General features: G+C 30.3%; 1 protein-coding gene across 4 annotated transcripts in view; it reads left to right on the top strand.

Moving 5' to 3' along the window:
• The window catches only part of LOC116769413 (rootletin), a 76,228-nt gene that overhangs the window by 2,467 nt on the left and 54,852 nt on the right, over positions 1-18,909 (top strand). For all 4 annotated transcript variants that reach the window (XM_061522436.1, XM_061522433.1, XM_061522434.1 and 1 more), the window contains exons 2-4: positions 1,167-1,646; positions 4,739-4,852; positions 5,636-5,710. In XM_061522436.1, coding sequence (XP_061378420.1) covers positions 1,269-1,646; positions 4,739-4,852; positions 5,636-5,710 — 567 coding nt within the window. In that variant the 5' untranslated portion in view covers positions 1,167-1,268. The remainder of the gene's footprint in view (positions 1-1,166; positions 1,647-4,738; positions 4,853-5,635; positions 5,711-18,909) is intronic.

The following is an 18,909-nucleotide window of genomic DNA, read 5'->3' as shown; positions in this document are numbered from 1 at the left end:
ATCATAGATATTTCGGGAGTTTCACGTCACGGGATAAAATAATATCAAGCGCTGTTTGAGTTTTGAATCATTTGTTTCAGAGCTCTTAGTATCACTTTACGTATTAAGATTATGTCGCATTTATCTTTTCGAGTGTTCAGGCTCTCAGATTACGTGGTTACAGAATATTCTAGAATAAATGATATCGTTAGTGCTTAAGCATTTGATATAATAAATAAAAATATTTTCTTACAATACTCTAATACGTACAGTAATAACTTTATTATGAAACATCATATAGGAAACATTAAATCGTATGAAATACCATTTCACGGTACATTGGAATGGCTATTGTATGATTCAGGTCGCCAGCCGACATCAATTCCACTTTAATTGGCACAATTGCGAGCGTCCTTTGCCCCTTGCATATACTGAGAAATGAGAATAACACCTTCCTGTACAGCTGATATAACTTTTCAAAGATATCTATTAAATTTATACAAAAATAACTTATTTTGCTCTCTTTCTGATATATAGGAATAATAAGTTTATTGAACAAATAGCCTTATCAGCATTATGCTGAATTTATGTAAAGAATAGCTTTAATAAATTAAGAAAATGGTGGCGTCTGTCAAATAAGTATAAGTATCAACAAAATAAGGCTTGGTCCCATAACTTACAATACTAACATTTATATATAGCTATAGTTGATTGAATAAATAGTAGGTGTTTCCTTTAGGGAGTATAGCGGAAGGGTGTGGAAAAACCCGAAAAAGGGAGGGTAATTTTCATGAATATATTACCGATTTACCGAATATAGAACGCACTAATGTAAAATTTTTATAAAAACCCTAATTATTAGCATTTAGGGATAATTTTTTAATCAATAAGAAAGACCACGTTCATTCTATTTATTACACGTAACCAAGTTAATTTATGTGTAATATCAGTATATTAGATAAAATTCACAATTATTGTTTCTCACACCTCGTCTGCCCGTGATCACGGTTGCTGCAAAGTAACCGAAACGTCGGGATTATGTAGTTTTTAAATAATAAAATCCGCGTAGTAAATCCGAATAATACTAGTTTCATTTAAATGAATACTCGCGAAAATCTTAGATCTCATTATTGTTTCTCACATCCATAAATATGTGCATAATTTAAATTAATTATTAATATTTTCAGAATTCATCAACAATCTAACGTTAACAAGAAGATAGATTAAAAAAGGCGAGAGACCGCGAACGTTCGAGACATACCGAATACACGACTTGGTGACGTCACAACATGGCGTCTACCGACAATTCGACCTCCAGCCAAATATCTGCAGCAACCGAAGAACACAAGCGCACGGTCGACGAAGCTTTCCTCAACAAGATGAAAGGCCTCGTCGAACGGCTGCGGCTTGAGAACGCTACCTTGAAGAAGTCGCTCGACGTCGAGCGGAGCGAGGTACGAGCACTCAAGGCCCGACACGAAAGTTCGATAAGAAACTTAAAGACTGAATGGAAAAAGAAGGAAGACCTCCTAGAGAAACAGCTGAGAGCTAACAAAACTGACAAAGTCGACGATTTATCTAACAATAAGTTGATGGAACTTAAAAGGTTGACAACAGAAATTCAGTCTTTAAAAACTGCGAATAAGGGTCTTCAAGAGAAACTCAAGGTTTGTATCATTTTAATTATTATTATTTTACAACGCGATTGACGATTAGACGATAAAACACTTTTTTTGAAAGATAAAGAATAAAACCTCCGTAAAAAATGCGAGAGTGCTCACGAGAAGTCCAATCAGCCACATTATGAGAACTTCCTTAAGATTTTCCAAGCTTAATGTTTTCTTCGTTTTATTATCACCACCAACCTTACCATGATTCTGGTACAGAGTATATTCGTCTGACCGGGTCCAGTATTCCAAAATACCAGCCTGATTGAGATAGTTTAGGATGTTCTCGATTTTCGGCAAATACGGACTTCCGTATGACAATCCGTACACAATAGAACAGGGCACAGGACATTCCGCTGTTGTATGATAGATAGGTTTCCCGTTCTTCATATTGGCTGGTTTACGACTGATGTACTTAGCATCCGAGAACCTCAGCAGCAGGGCGTATTGAGATTTTCTTTTATCAATCACACCTTTGATCTGTTTATCGTTGAGAATTTCAGTTCTTTTCAGTACTTCGTCGTAAATTTCCTTACTGAGACTCTTCTTGAACAAGCTATAATGTCGATTATGAACTCCGAACGTATAATTTGCACTTAATAATTCCGACAGAGTATTCTTATCGGGTTTATATCTCGGGTAAGCTATCGCTGATGTGATGATGCCCTGAAAGTAGAAATTATATTATAACTTAAAATTCATTTATTTATTCAGTGAATATATATTTATTGATACACGTACTTCAATAGCGCAATCGACAATTAACGAATATAATATAATTAGCATAACGACAAATCTGAAAATGGGTCCAACAAATCTGATATCGACCGTCTGGCGTATGAAACATTTAAGCAAGTCTACTACCGTGACTGACATGGAACGTTTATCATCAATGTTATTAATGTCCCCTTCCACTTTACGTATTAAAATACAAACGAAAATAAAAATTATAATATTCGAAACGAATATAAGTAACAGTTTCACTGATATTAATGCTAGCGTGGTCATGAAAGTCGATTGATAAATTGATTTCTTGATTAAGAAGCACATTTCGTCTTGACCGAAAGGGTAGGTTGTGTCGATGTAGCCGTAGTAGGAATTTTTCAATATGCGAGAGCTCAATTCTAGATCTGTGTAACTGTCGAGAAGATCGGCTGTGACGCCAGTAGCGGTACCGTTGGGTAAAATATCCCCTACAGTGTTACCGTCTCTTGGAGCAAGAGGCTTACAAGTTGCGTTAAGATCTTTCATGACCGTTGCAGCTAATCTAGAGTTACATTGCACGGGACCTGTCTCATCTGATGTGTATATTTTTCTAAATACGCTTAATTTTAATTCAAAACCTTGAAGATCTTCGTATTGACGCATAAGTAGATCAGTTATGTTCGGGACGTATGTTACATCTCTGATTTTCTGTGTGAAGGGATTATACAAATATATTTGTAAGTGGTCCGACCAGATTAATACGACGGAATTTGCGATGTTTCTACTCCAAAGCATTTCGAAATGTCTTAACATGGAATAGTGAAAATAACTATCCACTTCTATGGGCTTATTTAAAACAAAAATCACTGTCGATCTTGGTTTAAAGACACCAGTTCTCGACAGTGCTTCTATTGCATATTGACTTCCCTCTAAAGTTAACTCATTCGACGTGACAATGTAGGCTGTTTGACCGTGTTTATTAAGTTTGGGCTTAATTTTCGTGGTATTCGGATCTTGGCATCCGTTCAACAGCATGACTGGATATCCATCGCCGAAGGTCTCAGTGTATTTTAGTATGCTGTTTTCAAAGTAAGTAAATTCACAGAATGTCACAGTGAAGAACCATTGTCTGAACGCGTTGAAGATTTTGTCGACCACTTCACGCGCCATTTCAGCTTTCATATTGGTTTCATTGTGATATAAGAATACTTCATTGTATAACACATGGGATTCGTTAAAACCAAACGAAGAGTTGACAAGAGCAGTAATGAGTAGGATCTTTAACATTGTGAATCACGTGTATTTAGTCACCGAGGCTGGGGAAAAATGAACAGTTTAAGGTCAAATATATATGAAAGTGGGGCGGAAAGGACCATTAGCAGAATGTTGGATACATTGTGTGTTAAAGCCGTCAATTACAGCCCAAAGAAAATATTGTTGTAGTTTAATTGTGCCCAACGTGCTAGTGCATAAAGCTGTATAGAAAACCCATCGAATTTGAATGATTAAAGTGACATTTTTATATCCCATAATTGATGTTATTAAAGCCAATGAATATTCATGGAATAATAACTCATTCAATATTAACCAATGAGAAGCGATTACAGGAGCTCTTATGCACAAAGCGCACTGCGTAATAAAATGTTACTTTAGTTATAAACGATAATTAGGTTTTTTAATCATTTTAATGAAATATTTAAAACATTTTACGTAGTTAATGTTAATGAAATCTTCTGGATAGTTAAATCAACCTGACTTTGGGTTTGAATAAATTAAAACAAAATACCTTTAATAAAATGCCAATTTCTGGTAATGATTGATGTTATTTTTTAGTTTCATTGTGTATTAAGTTCAAGTTAAGGGGAACTTGCGTTGTTTTGTTAATTAAATGTGAATAATTAGACACATAGAAAATAATTCTATTGAAAATTAACATTTAAAATAAAAATTATGTAATTAAAATAAAATTAAAATGAGAATACATATTAGCAACGTCTACTAAAACTTATATCACATACTATCTGAATTTTGGAATATGCTTAGATCCCTGATCCAATACCCAATTTTAGTCGTTGATTTCTTCAAAACTAAAAGAACGTCTAAACATTTAACATTATTGGAAAATATCCTAGGTATAATTCGATATTAAAAAGTGGTGCCTATGTATAATTGTTACAATGTTCACGTGCTTGAAAGTTCAAAACCCTTTCACGAGAAAATTGTCGAAGTATTTTTAACGACACGTTTGCCTGAGATATATCATGCATTAGAAAAAAGCTTACCTTACAATAAACAGAGAAATCGTTCAATTAATACTATTTTACAGCGTCAATGTTTAATTGCAGTTATTTTTTATCTTGTTATTTGTTTTTTTTTTATGATTTTAGGTTGCCCAAGCGGCGGAATGCGCCCGCGCGGCGGAGTTGCGAGCGCAGGTCGCGAAGCACACCGCTCTGGAACACGCCGCGAGGAGAGATGCGCGCGCGCATACACACAAACTGGTCAGATATTATATGTACAAAGTACTTCAATATTAATATTAGAACTTCTACAAATCACTACAGGCATAATTAAAATTATGAAACTTTCATTTATTAATAAAATAGAAAAAAATAATAAATAAACAACCAGCAACTTCGTAGTTATTTGTATTATGTATTTATAATTTTTTTATAATTCTAAGAATATAGTTCAATTTGAAACTGCAATCCAGATCATTTCTATTTTATTGTGTCTTGTTTATGATAAATCCGTATTCAGTTTTTAACATTAGAGAAGGATTTGATTCTTTTAAATAACTTTACGTGAATCAATGTTTTAAGTGTGGGTGTACGTTTATGTCGGTACAAACCTTAAGGTTAACTTGGTAATTTAAAGCCATTCTAATTACAACTTTGTTTGTCGTTTGTTTTGCTTTATTTTTTTGTTGTGTTTGTTAAATTCTTTAAGTGAATTCAAAAAGGAGGAGGTTTCTCAATCCGACCTTATATATGCTTTTATATAATTCTTTCGAGACATCAACAAGTTAAAATTTCCCTGGCAATTGTCAGCGCCTGCTGAAATAATATAGGCAAACTTCAGATTAATATTTCGGGAAGAAAGAGTCGAGAGCTTTTAAATTTTATCTTATTCAGGCGAAAATTAGCTACAAATCTTAATATCATAGTCAGTCCAATTGTTTTCCTGCTCTCCTATAATATGTGATAAATTGTTAAAATCATTAAGTAGTAACTTAGTGTTGCTTATATTCAGATGTATTAAAATATGTTAATCGTTTATAACAGCTGGAGGAAATCAAATCGAAGGAGCGGGTGATCATACAATTGAAGAGAGAGGCGGCGCGGGCGTCTAATGATCAGGTAATATTAAATTTTGAGTTAATAGAGAATAGATTAAGAAAATGGTTTACTTATACATTACGAAAGTAAAAACAATACAGAACATACATTTGTTTTCGTTCAATGGATTATACGTATCAAAACATACAATTTAGCAAATTTGTATTTGAAGTAAAAAAAAATAATGTCGCACATTTCAATCCATCGTTAGTGTGGTACTCCTAGCTTTTATGATGGTATTCGCCAATAGATGGCGCTGAGTTAAATAACAATTTCACATTTAGTTCGGACACTTAAAGATAGGTGGAGTGATAGTCTGGTATTTAAAACAATACAGGAATATTATGAATATTATAAAGATATCACTCCAATAGTTATAAAAAACGATTATCCTATAAATTACTAATTATCTATTTGCCTTTTATAAATAGATTTTATAAACTTTTAGACTAAATAAGTCACCAAATTGTTTAAATTGTCACAGAATATAAAGAGTATAAATTTTAATCACCCGTGTAGACCTAATAAAATCGGTTGAATATGAAAAGTACAGCCTGAATTGAATAATTGTTGTTTTAATAAAATAGCGTATCACACGTGAACTACCAAAACATTATTTTTTCGGACTCCCTTCCATAGCTCGACGATTTCCATGTTTGTTCACATTCGATGTATGAGAACCTGTTGGCTGTTACCACTTCTGAGAAGTAACGCTAAATGTGCATTGAGCTTAGGTTACACCCACATGTTATAGACTAAAAATATTAAAAATAAAATGACGTCCATTTTTTAACTTGGCTGTATTGTAACTTTATTTATATTCTGTTTAATTTTAGAACGAAACATAATTTTAAAGGTGAAGTCTCATTGGTTTAGTTTATGTAATTTACTTATTTTATGTTAATATAATGCGGTAATTATTGTTCATATTTGTTAAATTCACAAATTGTTTGCTGTGTTTTTAGCTGTATAACCTGTTATGTGTAACTTGATACGAGTAACCGAATCCCATACTACGGCTTCCCATGATATACGCTTCAGGGAAATCTCAGCTAAGCTTTAATAACATACTCCTGTCAGTTTGCATATAAAACTAATATTTTTCTGTTTTATTACTTATTTTAAACAATACATCTCATTTGCCCATGATCACGGATTCTGCAAAGTAACCGAAAAGTCGGGAGTATTTTGTTAAAAATAATTATAAACATATAGGGAATCCGAAAAATATTCGTTTTATTTCTATTAATACTCTCGAAAATCTTAGATCTCATAAATTTGCATATATTTTTTGTTTTTTAATTATAAATTTTACTTAGTACATCAAAAAACAGGACATATTTTAACATATGTCTAATAGCTACGAATAAATCCATATATAATTATCTTAATATCTACGTATATTTTAGTAGGGATGTGTTATATTGAAAATTATCGTCTTAATGAAAGTTATTAAGACATTCCGATCTACTTTCGAAAATAGTTTTACTGGCAACACACAAAAAAACCAAGAGTTGTTTTTTATGTCATGTCAATGTTATTATTTTGTGTCATTTAAAATTAATAATGAATATAAAAACCCTTATATCAGTACTCAAAAAAATAATAATTAAATAATACGTTTTAAATTATTTACACATCTTTAATTTATGTTAACGGCTTATAAGGCAACTTTATGAAAATATCGATGTATTCGAATTCGATAACATACATTAAATCAATGGATGATTTTATCTACTTTTAATTATGTGTTATATCATTAAAAGAATTTTTCATTCAACCAAAATTACGGATTTTTATTCAAAGAAACAATTTACTAACAAATCCATTTTAAAAATTCTAAACATTATTTTCCTGTCGAAATAAATATATTGATCTATAGAACCGTAACAAGTTTTTTGACATTTTGACAAGTTTTTTGTCATTAATATATTTGTATTTTTGTCATTTCATTTGTCTTTGACATGTAATAATCAAACAGCCAATATTTTAGTTATTTTAATAAGGATTCAGTCTAAATTAATAAGGTATTATGTTTTCCCACGCTTGTCCTCATTTATAACTCAATTGTAGTTTTATTTACAGTGTACACAAAAATCAAAAGTCGTTAATTAGTCTTCGTAGAATAACCTTGAAAGTTTGAAATAAAAACATCAGGTTATCTACCTAATTATGGGTATTCGATTCACAAAAAATCATACACATGTGAGTTTAAGAGAGATATTAATTACACAAGAAAGTGAGATTTACTGAGATATTAAAATACACAACAATTAATTGCTTGGTTGGTTCTTTTAATTGTGGCCTTCATCGATACAAAAACGTGCACAGTATTCTGACAGTGTCGTGTATAATACTAATTAGTTATACAGATACAAAATTTTGTACATAACTTCGTAATAACATGTCAAAATTTCGTTTGAAATGTCAAAATAACTGACAGGATGAATGGAATTTGTAAATCGTGTGAATGCCCCGAAGGCAGCAATTTGGTCCATCCATGGATCATTTGAAATAATTACAAGGACGAGCTGGATTACTCCATTTCAATTTGTTACTTTTTTTTTAAATTATAATTGATGAAAAGTATTCAAGATTTCTGACATGTAATAATGTGATATAAATTCAAAATAAAAATATGAAAATGCCCCTTAAAAAAGATACAGATTCGAATAAAATACGAGTTTGTAAATATTTGTTGATTTACAATATCTATAATAAATACGTCAATTATAAATGTTAAAGCCATTTCGTCTGTCTATCTGTGTGCAAAATTTTTGGATTGACATACAACATTCGCGTGGGCGAAACCTAAATTCGAAAGACAAAGCGATTTGCAACAGAAACATCTGCATTAAAATTATATTTTTTTAAAATGTTAAAGTGAATATAGTATGTTTAACTTATACAGGAATGTATTTAACGTTTGTTTATGTTGTATGATATTTTATATCAGCCTTTAATACAAAACAGATTGTATCAGAACGGCGACGGAACAAAGTTTTATTGTCAAAGTTTATTACCTCACGTAAAGATGGCATTTCAGATAGCCAATATCTGTTAAGTCTTTGACTCTTTTTAAGGGCTAAATATGACGTAATTATGGAGACTACCAGGTAGATAAATTAATAACTCGCTTCTGCCGGCGAGTTTTCTTCATTGATATCATAATTTTGCTTTCAAAGATTATTACCAGATAAAAATTGAGGCCATAATATGTCTCCTAACTTGTTTTCGTAAGATTGCGTGAAAGCAATGTCTTTCGCATCCATTCATCCAATCTTTTTATATAAATATAAGTAGCAAAATCATTTATATCTATAATCTCAATATTTGCTTACTCTATGTTCATTTTTTTTCTTCAACTTGTGTCCATAATTTGGAGACGAAATGAAATACTATCTATGAATAAATGTCTTTGGGTAAACCTCAGCCAGATAAAGTTGAAATTAAGAGATAGTATATGATTTTTTATTTTAATATTATAGTAAATTTTTAGACTTTAGACTTTTTTATTTACTCACATAAACAAAGCATACGAATAGTACTAAACTTTGTGGTTGCTAGTGGAGTGAGTAATACTTTCAAGAAGTGGCTTAAATTTTATCAGTTCAACTTATCTTTTTTTTTGACTGAAAGGATTTCAAAAATATGTTTTTTTGTTATCGTCCATATCGGTCTCCATATTACCAAAACATATTTTTGGAACTGTACAAGTTTTACTAGAACTTAACTTTAACTTGTATGAATTTCCTTATTAAGATTTTATAATATTTTTTTTCCTTTTGTTATCATGGTCGATCAAAAGCTTTATGGTTTTATATCACCTGAAGGCATAATTGTCTTAATCAAATATATAGATTGTTAAATAACATAATATAAGTATTTTTTTTTACTTAAAATAGTTAGTTTATAATTAAATAAATGCCTTTATGCCATTCGTCCAACTCTTTCGTGTTTCCTCCACACAGTACTCAAGATTATTCGTCCAATAAATAAAAACGTTGACATTGGTAAAATAGTCAATTATTCCGGTGCGAATGAAGCTGTATCATAAAAAAATAGTAATTTTAAACATAGTACTATTTTGTGACACGACTAAACCCATCGTCAACTTCCGTCTAATAGGATGTGTATTGACTTTTATAACAGGAAATTGATCTTGACTTGAACGAAGTATGGGTTGAAGATCCAGAATACTGGTGGTCGTTAAATAGGTAATAAATATCAGGACAAAATATTTTGAGATGAATTGATATCAAAACAATATTAACAGAATAAAATTAATATTAATTAAATTAAATTTACAGTTTTTTAGTTTTTATCAGAATGTAATTTTCTATGTATGCAAGGAAATTTTTTTAATAGTGTTTTATATCTAATATAACAACATTTTATTTTTTAAAATGTTTAATATTTATCCCATGGGTTAATTATAATTTACACTCAAAGGTTTTAAGGATAACGGTATCATTGTTACAAGGAAAAAACTACATTGTTATTATTTTAAGCAATGATTCAATAAGAGTGAAGCGACATAAACACGGTTTGTAGTAATTATTTACGAAAACCTAACATGTTAATAGTTTTATATTATTAGAACATTAGAATATTGTAACAAAAATAAAAGGACAGAATTGAGATTTTGTAACGAATGAAAATATTTTTTTATTATTCAATATATAAATAAATTTATTTTAATGATATGTAGCTATAGTATGATGCATTGTATAATAACAAAAATCAAACAATACATTGTGTAAGGGACAAAAAATTTAATACAACATTATCAAGTGCGGTCGTGGTCCGTTGCACCGGCTTAATAGACCCGGAGTTCAGACCGATTCCAGTTGCCGCGGAGTGCGCACGCGCGGAGCCATCTTGTACGACCGACTTGCCATTCCCGCGTATTCAAAATAACGTCTCATGTGTGTATTGTTTAACTTTGTGACTATGTTTAAATAACTTGGTGTTTATTGTTAATTTAACTTTCGTTGATGTTTATGATTTTGACTGTGTGAGGTGACTGAGTCGTGAAGTAGCTTTGATTATTTGTGCGACTTAGTATTTCGGATTTACTTTCTATTACTGTAAGTACCTGTTTTATTGTTTATGTTTATCTCTCATTAGTGGAGAAAGTCGAATTTTGTTTTAACAAATTGGTAGAGCTGATCCCATTGGCATACTTTGAGTCGTCTACCGGTCAAACGAGTCGCAGGTCAATATTTATACAAATATCTTCAGTTTAACAGTTAACAGAAAGTATGAATACTCTATTATTGAACCACTATGTAGAAACTGCAATTCTTACCTGTAATAATATAATTTTGATTTAGGCATTTTATTGTTACGAAAAATTTTACTTCAATAACATAATCAACAACTGTTTCCTTACTTTATATTCTGATTGTATTTTTTGTTGGATAAAGACCGCATCACCAAGTGAACTTCACACCCTTTGTTTTTAAACTATGAAGAATAAACTTTGAATATTTTATTACTTATGAATCCTCAGAATTTAAATATTATGAATTTCCATGTCCGGCGTACGATTACTATTTTTATTGTAGTCTGTAAGATTTATACGCTGCAGGCACGTTGCATTCAAATGTACGGTTTATTCTAAAAATTATAAAAAACCGGTTATTCGGATACGTGATCCGTTTTCGTTAGCGGCTCTACACATCTCTGCAACAAAGACATGTATGTGGATATGAATTATAAAATGTCAAATATTACGATTATTTAAAATACCATTCATTTAAAAATTTCATTAGGTATACAAAAATGTACGTTTTTTAAAATCACATACAAGGTCGGCTTATCTTTTCGTCATATTAATAAGGAAGTGCAATTTTAATTACGTTCAAAGTAAAACAATCTTTTAAGCAACATCTTATATGATAAATGGGAGAAAATGTGCTCTAGACAGCTCATTACAGCAAATTCCCAACATCCTCAACTGTCTGAGCTAAAATTATCTTATTAAAATAGGAATTGATAATATATTCAATTGAACTACAATATTCGTTTATTGTAATAATAAAAATTCATTAACTCTTTGAAGTATGTTTTAATCAATTACGATAATAGTTACGTCGTTCTACCTCGGAAACTTGAATTCCTGGATATGATCTGTGCCAAATTTCTTATTAGTCAATAAATTACCTATAGTTCTATTACGGAGTAAGTTAAATCCTACGAATCTATCTCAGTGAGGTTTTATTGGTAACAATATTAATTGTTATTGTTTAACATTATTAGTGAACAATAGCATATTGACCTCGGGCTGACGGTTTGCGTAGTTATCTTCAAGTTAACATAAACCCTGTTTCGTTAACAATAACCGCGTTTATGGAATGCCGCTTTAGCTGAGTTCACTATAATAAATAACTGTCTGTCCTCTCTGTGAAGAACTTTCTACGGTTTTGATGCACTTGAAACTATGCTTTCATGGTATTTCAAGCTTATGACATTAAAACATTCTTTATGTGTATTAAAAACTATGTTATAAATTAAATTGTTATATTCATTGCTTCTTAAAATCGTCAATTATAATTACTTCAGATCTAAACAGTATAAGTTTATTGTTGGCCAATTAAGTAAGGTTTAGGTTAGTCAGAATTTTCTAAGTATATCGTGTTGGTCAAACTTATTGGATCCAAATATCTTTATTTTTCTAGTATCTTCATTTGCATCGTTAAATGTTTCTCTCACGTTTTTTAATGATATTATATGAGTACTATTATGTGCTTATCTTTATTTACCTGGTTGTAAAAGCACAGTCCAGTCGCATATATGTACTTAAACTAGCTCAAAAGTATATACGTGAGTACATATTATGATTCGTGTGCTCGTTGTACGAGAGAAAAAAATATTTTATATTTTTTTTCAAGTCGTTTTAACAGTATGATTATATATAATTAATTATTTGTTTTAAATAATCTTAATAATAAAGTGTAGGTTAAAATTCTCCATTAACAGAACACTCGCCTAAGTCCTGCGTTACTCGCCCGAGTTCTAAAATTCGATTCTTTATCTTAATTATATTGAATAGATTACGTATACGAGATTCAAGTACAAAAAATACGCAGTGAACTATCATTAAGCAGTGAAAGTATTAGGCAATATTTTAGGTTAAAATTTCAATGAAATTAATTGAATATGATTAATGATCGAGCTCAGACACTTGATGGTATTAAAGTTTTTTGTCAAATCATCTTACATTTATGTTTGTATCTTAGTAGAGCTAATGGTTTGGTGTATGTTGGTATTTTTTTTTTTATCTCGGGCCTCCGACACTGTTGTGATAAGAATGCGCTCTGATAACACGTAACGAGTTGCTGCAGGCTAACAAATATTTGTCTAATAACGTATTGCAGTTAGTTTTAAATAATCAGCTAAAATACTTACACAGATTATGTAATTATTTTTAATATTATAACCGTTTTGTCCGTGGTTAAAGTTCTAATGGTTTATTATTATTATTAATTCATAAACCTATGCATTATTATAACTTTTGTGCGAATGATAAATAACCTCGATTCGTGTATATTGTCGGTAGAAAATAAATTTCTATTAGTGTCTTACACACATATGGATTATCAAATAAGGATCTTGTCCAAGTTTTCAGGCTGTATGGTATAAAAAAATATTGACCGGTAATATCAGAAACGTTGAACTGTCAAATTTCACTGTGAACCCGTGGGATTGTCGAATTAGATTCTCTTTCGATCACTCATCTCAATACATCGTTATAATCGTAGAAAGGAAACAGCCGCTGGATTGTTTTACTGATGCTATTGTTTGTTTATTTGCATTGAATGGACTATGAATGAGTGCTTGGGATTTATTGTTTATAGAGTTCAGGCTATAAGTTCTCTATTTATCAGTACGGTTAGTGACATACTAGTTTTCGCCCCCATCTTCATATTTATTTTAAATGTGTTTAATAATGTTATGCTGTATGAGCTACATTATTCAAAAGTTTCTTTGTAATCTGTTACAGAAAAACTAAAGTGATATCTTTTCAAAAGATTTTATATAGGATATTAATTGACAAGAAATAAAATATATAATTCCAAGCTAAAATTTATCGTATTGTTTTGGTTTATTTTTCGTCGCCAAGTAGCAAACATACACAGACGACCACACAGCCGACCACACAGACACACACACAGACACAGACACACACCTCTGCACAAACCATTTATAGATCAGGATGGATGTCGTCATCATTTCCCATAGATCATGTGGGTACACTGTAGAGTAGGAATCCAAGAAGTGTAACAGTAAAACAAGAAACGTAATCTCATTTCCACAGCAATATGTTCCGTTAAGATCTCGCTCGCTTGTTTAGTAATTGACTAGCATCCGCTAACTTTGATGCAAAATATTAGACGTTTACAATGACATACGTAGATGGTGAGAAGATAGTGAGAGGAAGAAACTTATATTTTAATACTAGTGTCTTCCTATAGCTTCCTTCGTAAACACGATAAAATAATTACCTATACTTAGGTTTAATTTCAAAATTATTAATCATTTAAAGTAAATTAGTTATTCAAAGGCGTTTATTATATAATTCATAATTGTTTGTTATAATATAAATTCGTTTTTATAAAATAATTGGCTATATGTGTTCAAAATAACAGCGACTATTGCGTGTCACGAGAGAAGGCCGACTTTATGAAATCGCATACGGCTATAAATTATTTAAACTCTTAAAGTTATAATATTTTTCTTATATACTTTGATAATAATTATAAAATACATTTTATTTTAATTGCAATTTTATGTATGTTTTACGTACAAATAGTTTTTTTTTTACTGTGCGTGAAACTAGACAAATTCTTACGAATTAACGTATTATAATGTCCAAAAACGTTTATTAACTAGAAAACCATAAATTTAGACAAAAGTTTACAAAACGTTTTAAAACAACCGATTATATAACATTTGATAGAAATCTAAAGCGCGCATTATTTACATACGAATTCCTTGTTTATGAAAGGCTTTATTGCATATGATAAGATAAGATAAAGTATCGCCAAAGAATTTTTAATCACAAATTTAATTTTCAATCACTTACTTGTGCCACATTTCTCTTAAATATCCGTTATAAACTTTAATTATATGTAATATATATTTATGTATGTATGTTTTATCATAATACAACCGACTTCCGATAACCATAGCTTGCTTAGACGCACTATTGCAAGTTTACATTGTCATCTTTAATAATTGCTGAAGAAAGTGCCAGTTTGATGAGAGTTAATAAGTGTGACTGGTTATAATTATAAATTACTAAGTCCAGTCCGCGGTTTTGCTTAGTTTTTTATTCTGTATTTATTTGTTCCTTCTCTGTACCCGTTAAAAGATCGTATGCCGACTAGTTGATACAGACTTTCACATCCATGGTATTCGTAGATTCGGATCCTTATCTCACACTCATTATTTTAATAAGTCGATTTATTTTATTATTTTTACATGTTGAACTAGTTTCCGCCCGCGGGTTTGTTCGCATGAACTTCGGAATTGGGCTCACAGAGAAACGACTAAGGTGTGCCTAAATAAAATACTCGTAGGTATAGCAAGTCACCAGCAGTGCCATGTATTGTTTGTTTTATATGACTAAATATATATAAAATATAACCTTTATTAAAAGTTTTCTCAGGAATTTGTTCTAGGTATATATTATTCTGATCTATTAAGTATAGTAAAGTTAAATTTAAATATTCTTCGTAGTTTTTGATTTAATTAGTAACGAAATTACACCACACAACATTACAAAACTAAATCTGATCATTTAAATATGTTTGTATAACCGACTATATATATGAATACTGACTATTGCATATATGGTATTGCGATCTGAACTCTTAAACATTGATTTGCAATTAACCCACTCATTATTAAGTCATCGTTTTAAATAAAACCTCCCTCGGTTGTCTAAGTCGGTTCTTGCGTGTAAAACCGTTTAATGGCCATTGCTCAATACGAACTTTTGAGATAACAACGATATATCTTATTCGCATGAGACACGATTGTATTGAAAATAATAATAAGTCTTTACGTTCTTTACATGAAGAGTATTTACTATTTAGGTATAGTTTTTTTTTAAGGCAATTTACATATGCAAATTGTCACCTAAAGCTTAAATATGAAATAAACATTTTTGCAGACGTAATTGTCAAAAAAGCTTAGTCTAGTAAACATAAGCGACGATTGTCGTGTGATAAAAGTCGTGAGTACTTAAACAAGAGCGCGTTATCTTATAACTGATATTGTTGATAATAAATGATTTAATAGCTAGGTTTAGAAAACACTTATATTCACTGAAGTGCTCTCGATATGATTAGGAATGATTTAAATAATATATGTAAATGTAACAATTAATATATATATACTATATATGCACTTAAACATATATATATGTTAAAGCATAAGGCATCTTATACTATACTAGCGAATTAGGCATGTATCTTTTATTCTTTAAACTGAACTTAATCAATACAAAACTTAAATTGATACCCTTTATTGAGCCCCTGCTCCTTATAAAACATAGTATTTACATACATGTATTAAATTAAAAAGTTATTTCGATATTCGGTTAATTATTATAGTGTAAAAAATTTCATAACCTCATTAGCAGTTAAAAGTTAACTTCAAAATTGGCGAACTAACCAGTAAAGTTGGTTTGTCACGTAACACTTTTTACACTAACCCGCGAAATTTCAATTTACTTGGATAACATTTGAAAACTAGATTTCGTTTCGTTCGCGTGCCGTAAGTTATTAACAATTTAAAAATCTTTAACAGCGAAACAGACATTGTGATAGTAGCCACGGCTAAGGCTGTTAAATTATTGATTAATTAAATCATATTTACATAATTTTTTATATTTACGAAATTGTGAAAATTCGTTTCATAATTTTATTTTCAATATTTTTTTTTTATAAATATCTGCAATTGACCTAAGTTGGCTGGTTATTTTTTACATAATCAGTCTAGAGGTGGAGAGGAAGTGAAGAATTTTAAAACATATTTCTTTTATAAATTCGCCTAGATTTTATTTTAATTTCTACTGGACCAAAAAAAAAATTCAAATACACAGCAAAAGTACGTAACAGCGAGCATATCACTCCACAATAGCGTATATTAAAGCAATAATAAGATTAAATAACGTTTTTTCCTACTAATAATAAACCTTTAACCTTATTATTTGCTAGTTCATATCCTTTAAGCATAATATTAATTTTACCTCTACATTTGTTACTATATCATATTACCGTATCGGATAATTCTAATTAAAATTAAATAGAGACGTAACTTCTCGGATGGTTATGTGGTTCAATACTATTTTTTTTTAAATTTTGTTCGAGTCACGCTCGTCCTGAAGACTTTAGACGTGACAGTACTGAGTTTTTGCCCAGAAGCGATACCAATCTTTGGTCGTTACACTCGGGGCAATGACCCCAGTTTGACTTGGGCCATGTGGGTAGATATTTCTAAGTAACGACAATATATCGTAGTTTCTCAGTTATCTGGCAGTTAATATTAAGTATTAAAGCAATATATTATAAAAATAAAAAAGTATTAATAAATACGATCAGATACCAACAATTTAAAATTATAACATATAACTTCATTTATTTATTTATTTTTACATAAAACATCTAATAAATCTTATCCAGTTTATATATACTTTACTTATTACACCGCTGGAAATTATCGCTTATTTTTTGTGCCTCTACAAACAGATCAAAATTTTAATTTATTTTTTAATCGCAGCATTCAGATCATTTAAATTTACGAGTATATTTTTTAATCGAATCTTATTGATGTTTTGATTAAAATTAAATTAAGTTAATCACATAAATAGTTATTACAATTTGTTATTTTATTTAATGTTATTTTATTCATTTTGTATATAAAATAAGTATATAGAGAGCATTGACTTATTAAATATAGCTTGCGATGACGTCATACGGTTATTGTTTAGCCTAAAAGTTTTAGTAATTACCATATTTCATGGTTAACGTGAGTCGTTACGTAACAATAAAAATAAAAGCGATATATATAGCACCTGGGCATGCTAGTGAAAGTGTATATGTGTAAGGCTCAATACACACATACAAGTATTTTATGAAAACATTAGTAGTTAAATAAATATAGACGTTCTGTTTAACATTACAAAATCAAGCATAATTTATTACTTGTCTGTCTCTATATAGTAATGGAACTTAGCAATCTAATAGCTTCGATCAAAATATTTAATTGATAAATCTGGTTGTACACTTGCAGACCTTGTGTTACAAAACGCATGACACACGCTCTAAACTTATTTGAATACAATGCGAGTAATGGGCTCGAATTCGTCACTTTGTACGTTGTTATATCCCTAATAAGAGTTGGCGTTGTCAATCGTAATACAATTTTGTTCATGAAAAACGGGAAACTGACTGTATTTAGTTTAATTAAAAAACTCGTAGTAAGAGTTGTTTAAATTGGATGATATAGAGCAGGTGTGATGTAAGTGTTGTAATTTTAGTTTATAAGAAACATTTATATCCGGATATAATTAAATATTGATGTGTGTAACTATGTTAATAGTATTACCGGATATTATCAGCACACATATAGAATGAGAAAAATGCACTGTCCATCTATATCAGCTTGCTTTTTCGATGATTTACATCCGTTATCTGGCTTAGTTGGATTGAAAAAGGAGATTTTTGATTGAATTTATATGTAATGTTTATATATATATATAAATTAATGTGGTGACGTGTAGATATTATATCGATGGACAATATCATGTAATCTCATAATGAAATCTGCGTTTTAACGATAGTGTGAATCGTTAGAAATCTCATCACTGTATATTAAACGTGTGTTAGAACCGGTTCGTTCATCATAGACGACTTCCCAAAAAATATGTTGAGTCACACAAGCGATATATACATATACCGTGGATACGCTTATGGACATTAATTTAATAAATGGGGACCATAATTCTGCTAATATAATTAATTTGGTCAATATGTATTTGTTTGTATCTAATTTTCACTAATAATGGTGAACGCATTTTTACTCAATATTTTATTATGGCTTTCATGAATTATATCCGTGACGTGACAGACGAAATGGTATGGCGAGTATATATTGGTTCTTCTTCGCAAAAATGTATTTTATGTCTTAAAAAACAAAAAACTTGA

Source organism: Danaus plexippus, chromosome 14 (genome assembly GCF_018135715.1).
Source record: "Danaus plexippus chromosome 14, MEX_DaPlex, whole genome shotgun sequence".
NCBI classification, from domain to species: domain Eukaryota; kingdom Metazoa; phylum Arthropoda; class Insecta; order Lepidoptera; family Nymphalidae; genus Danaus; species Danaus plexippus.
The sequence above is the reverse complement of the archived record's forward strand: the minus strand, read 5'-3'. Positions and strand labels throughout refer to the sequence as shown.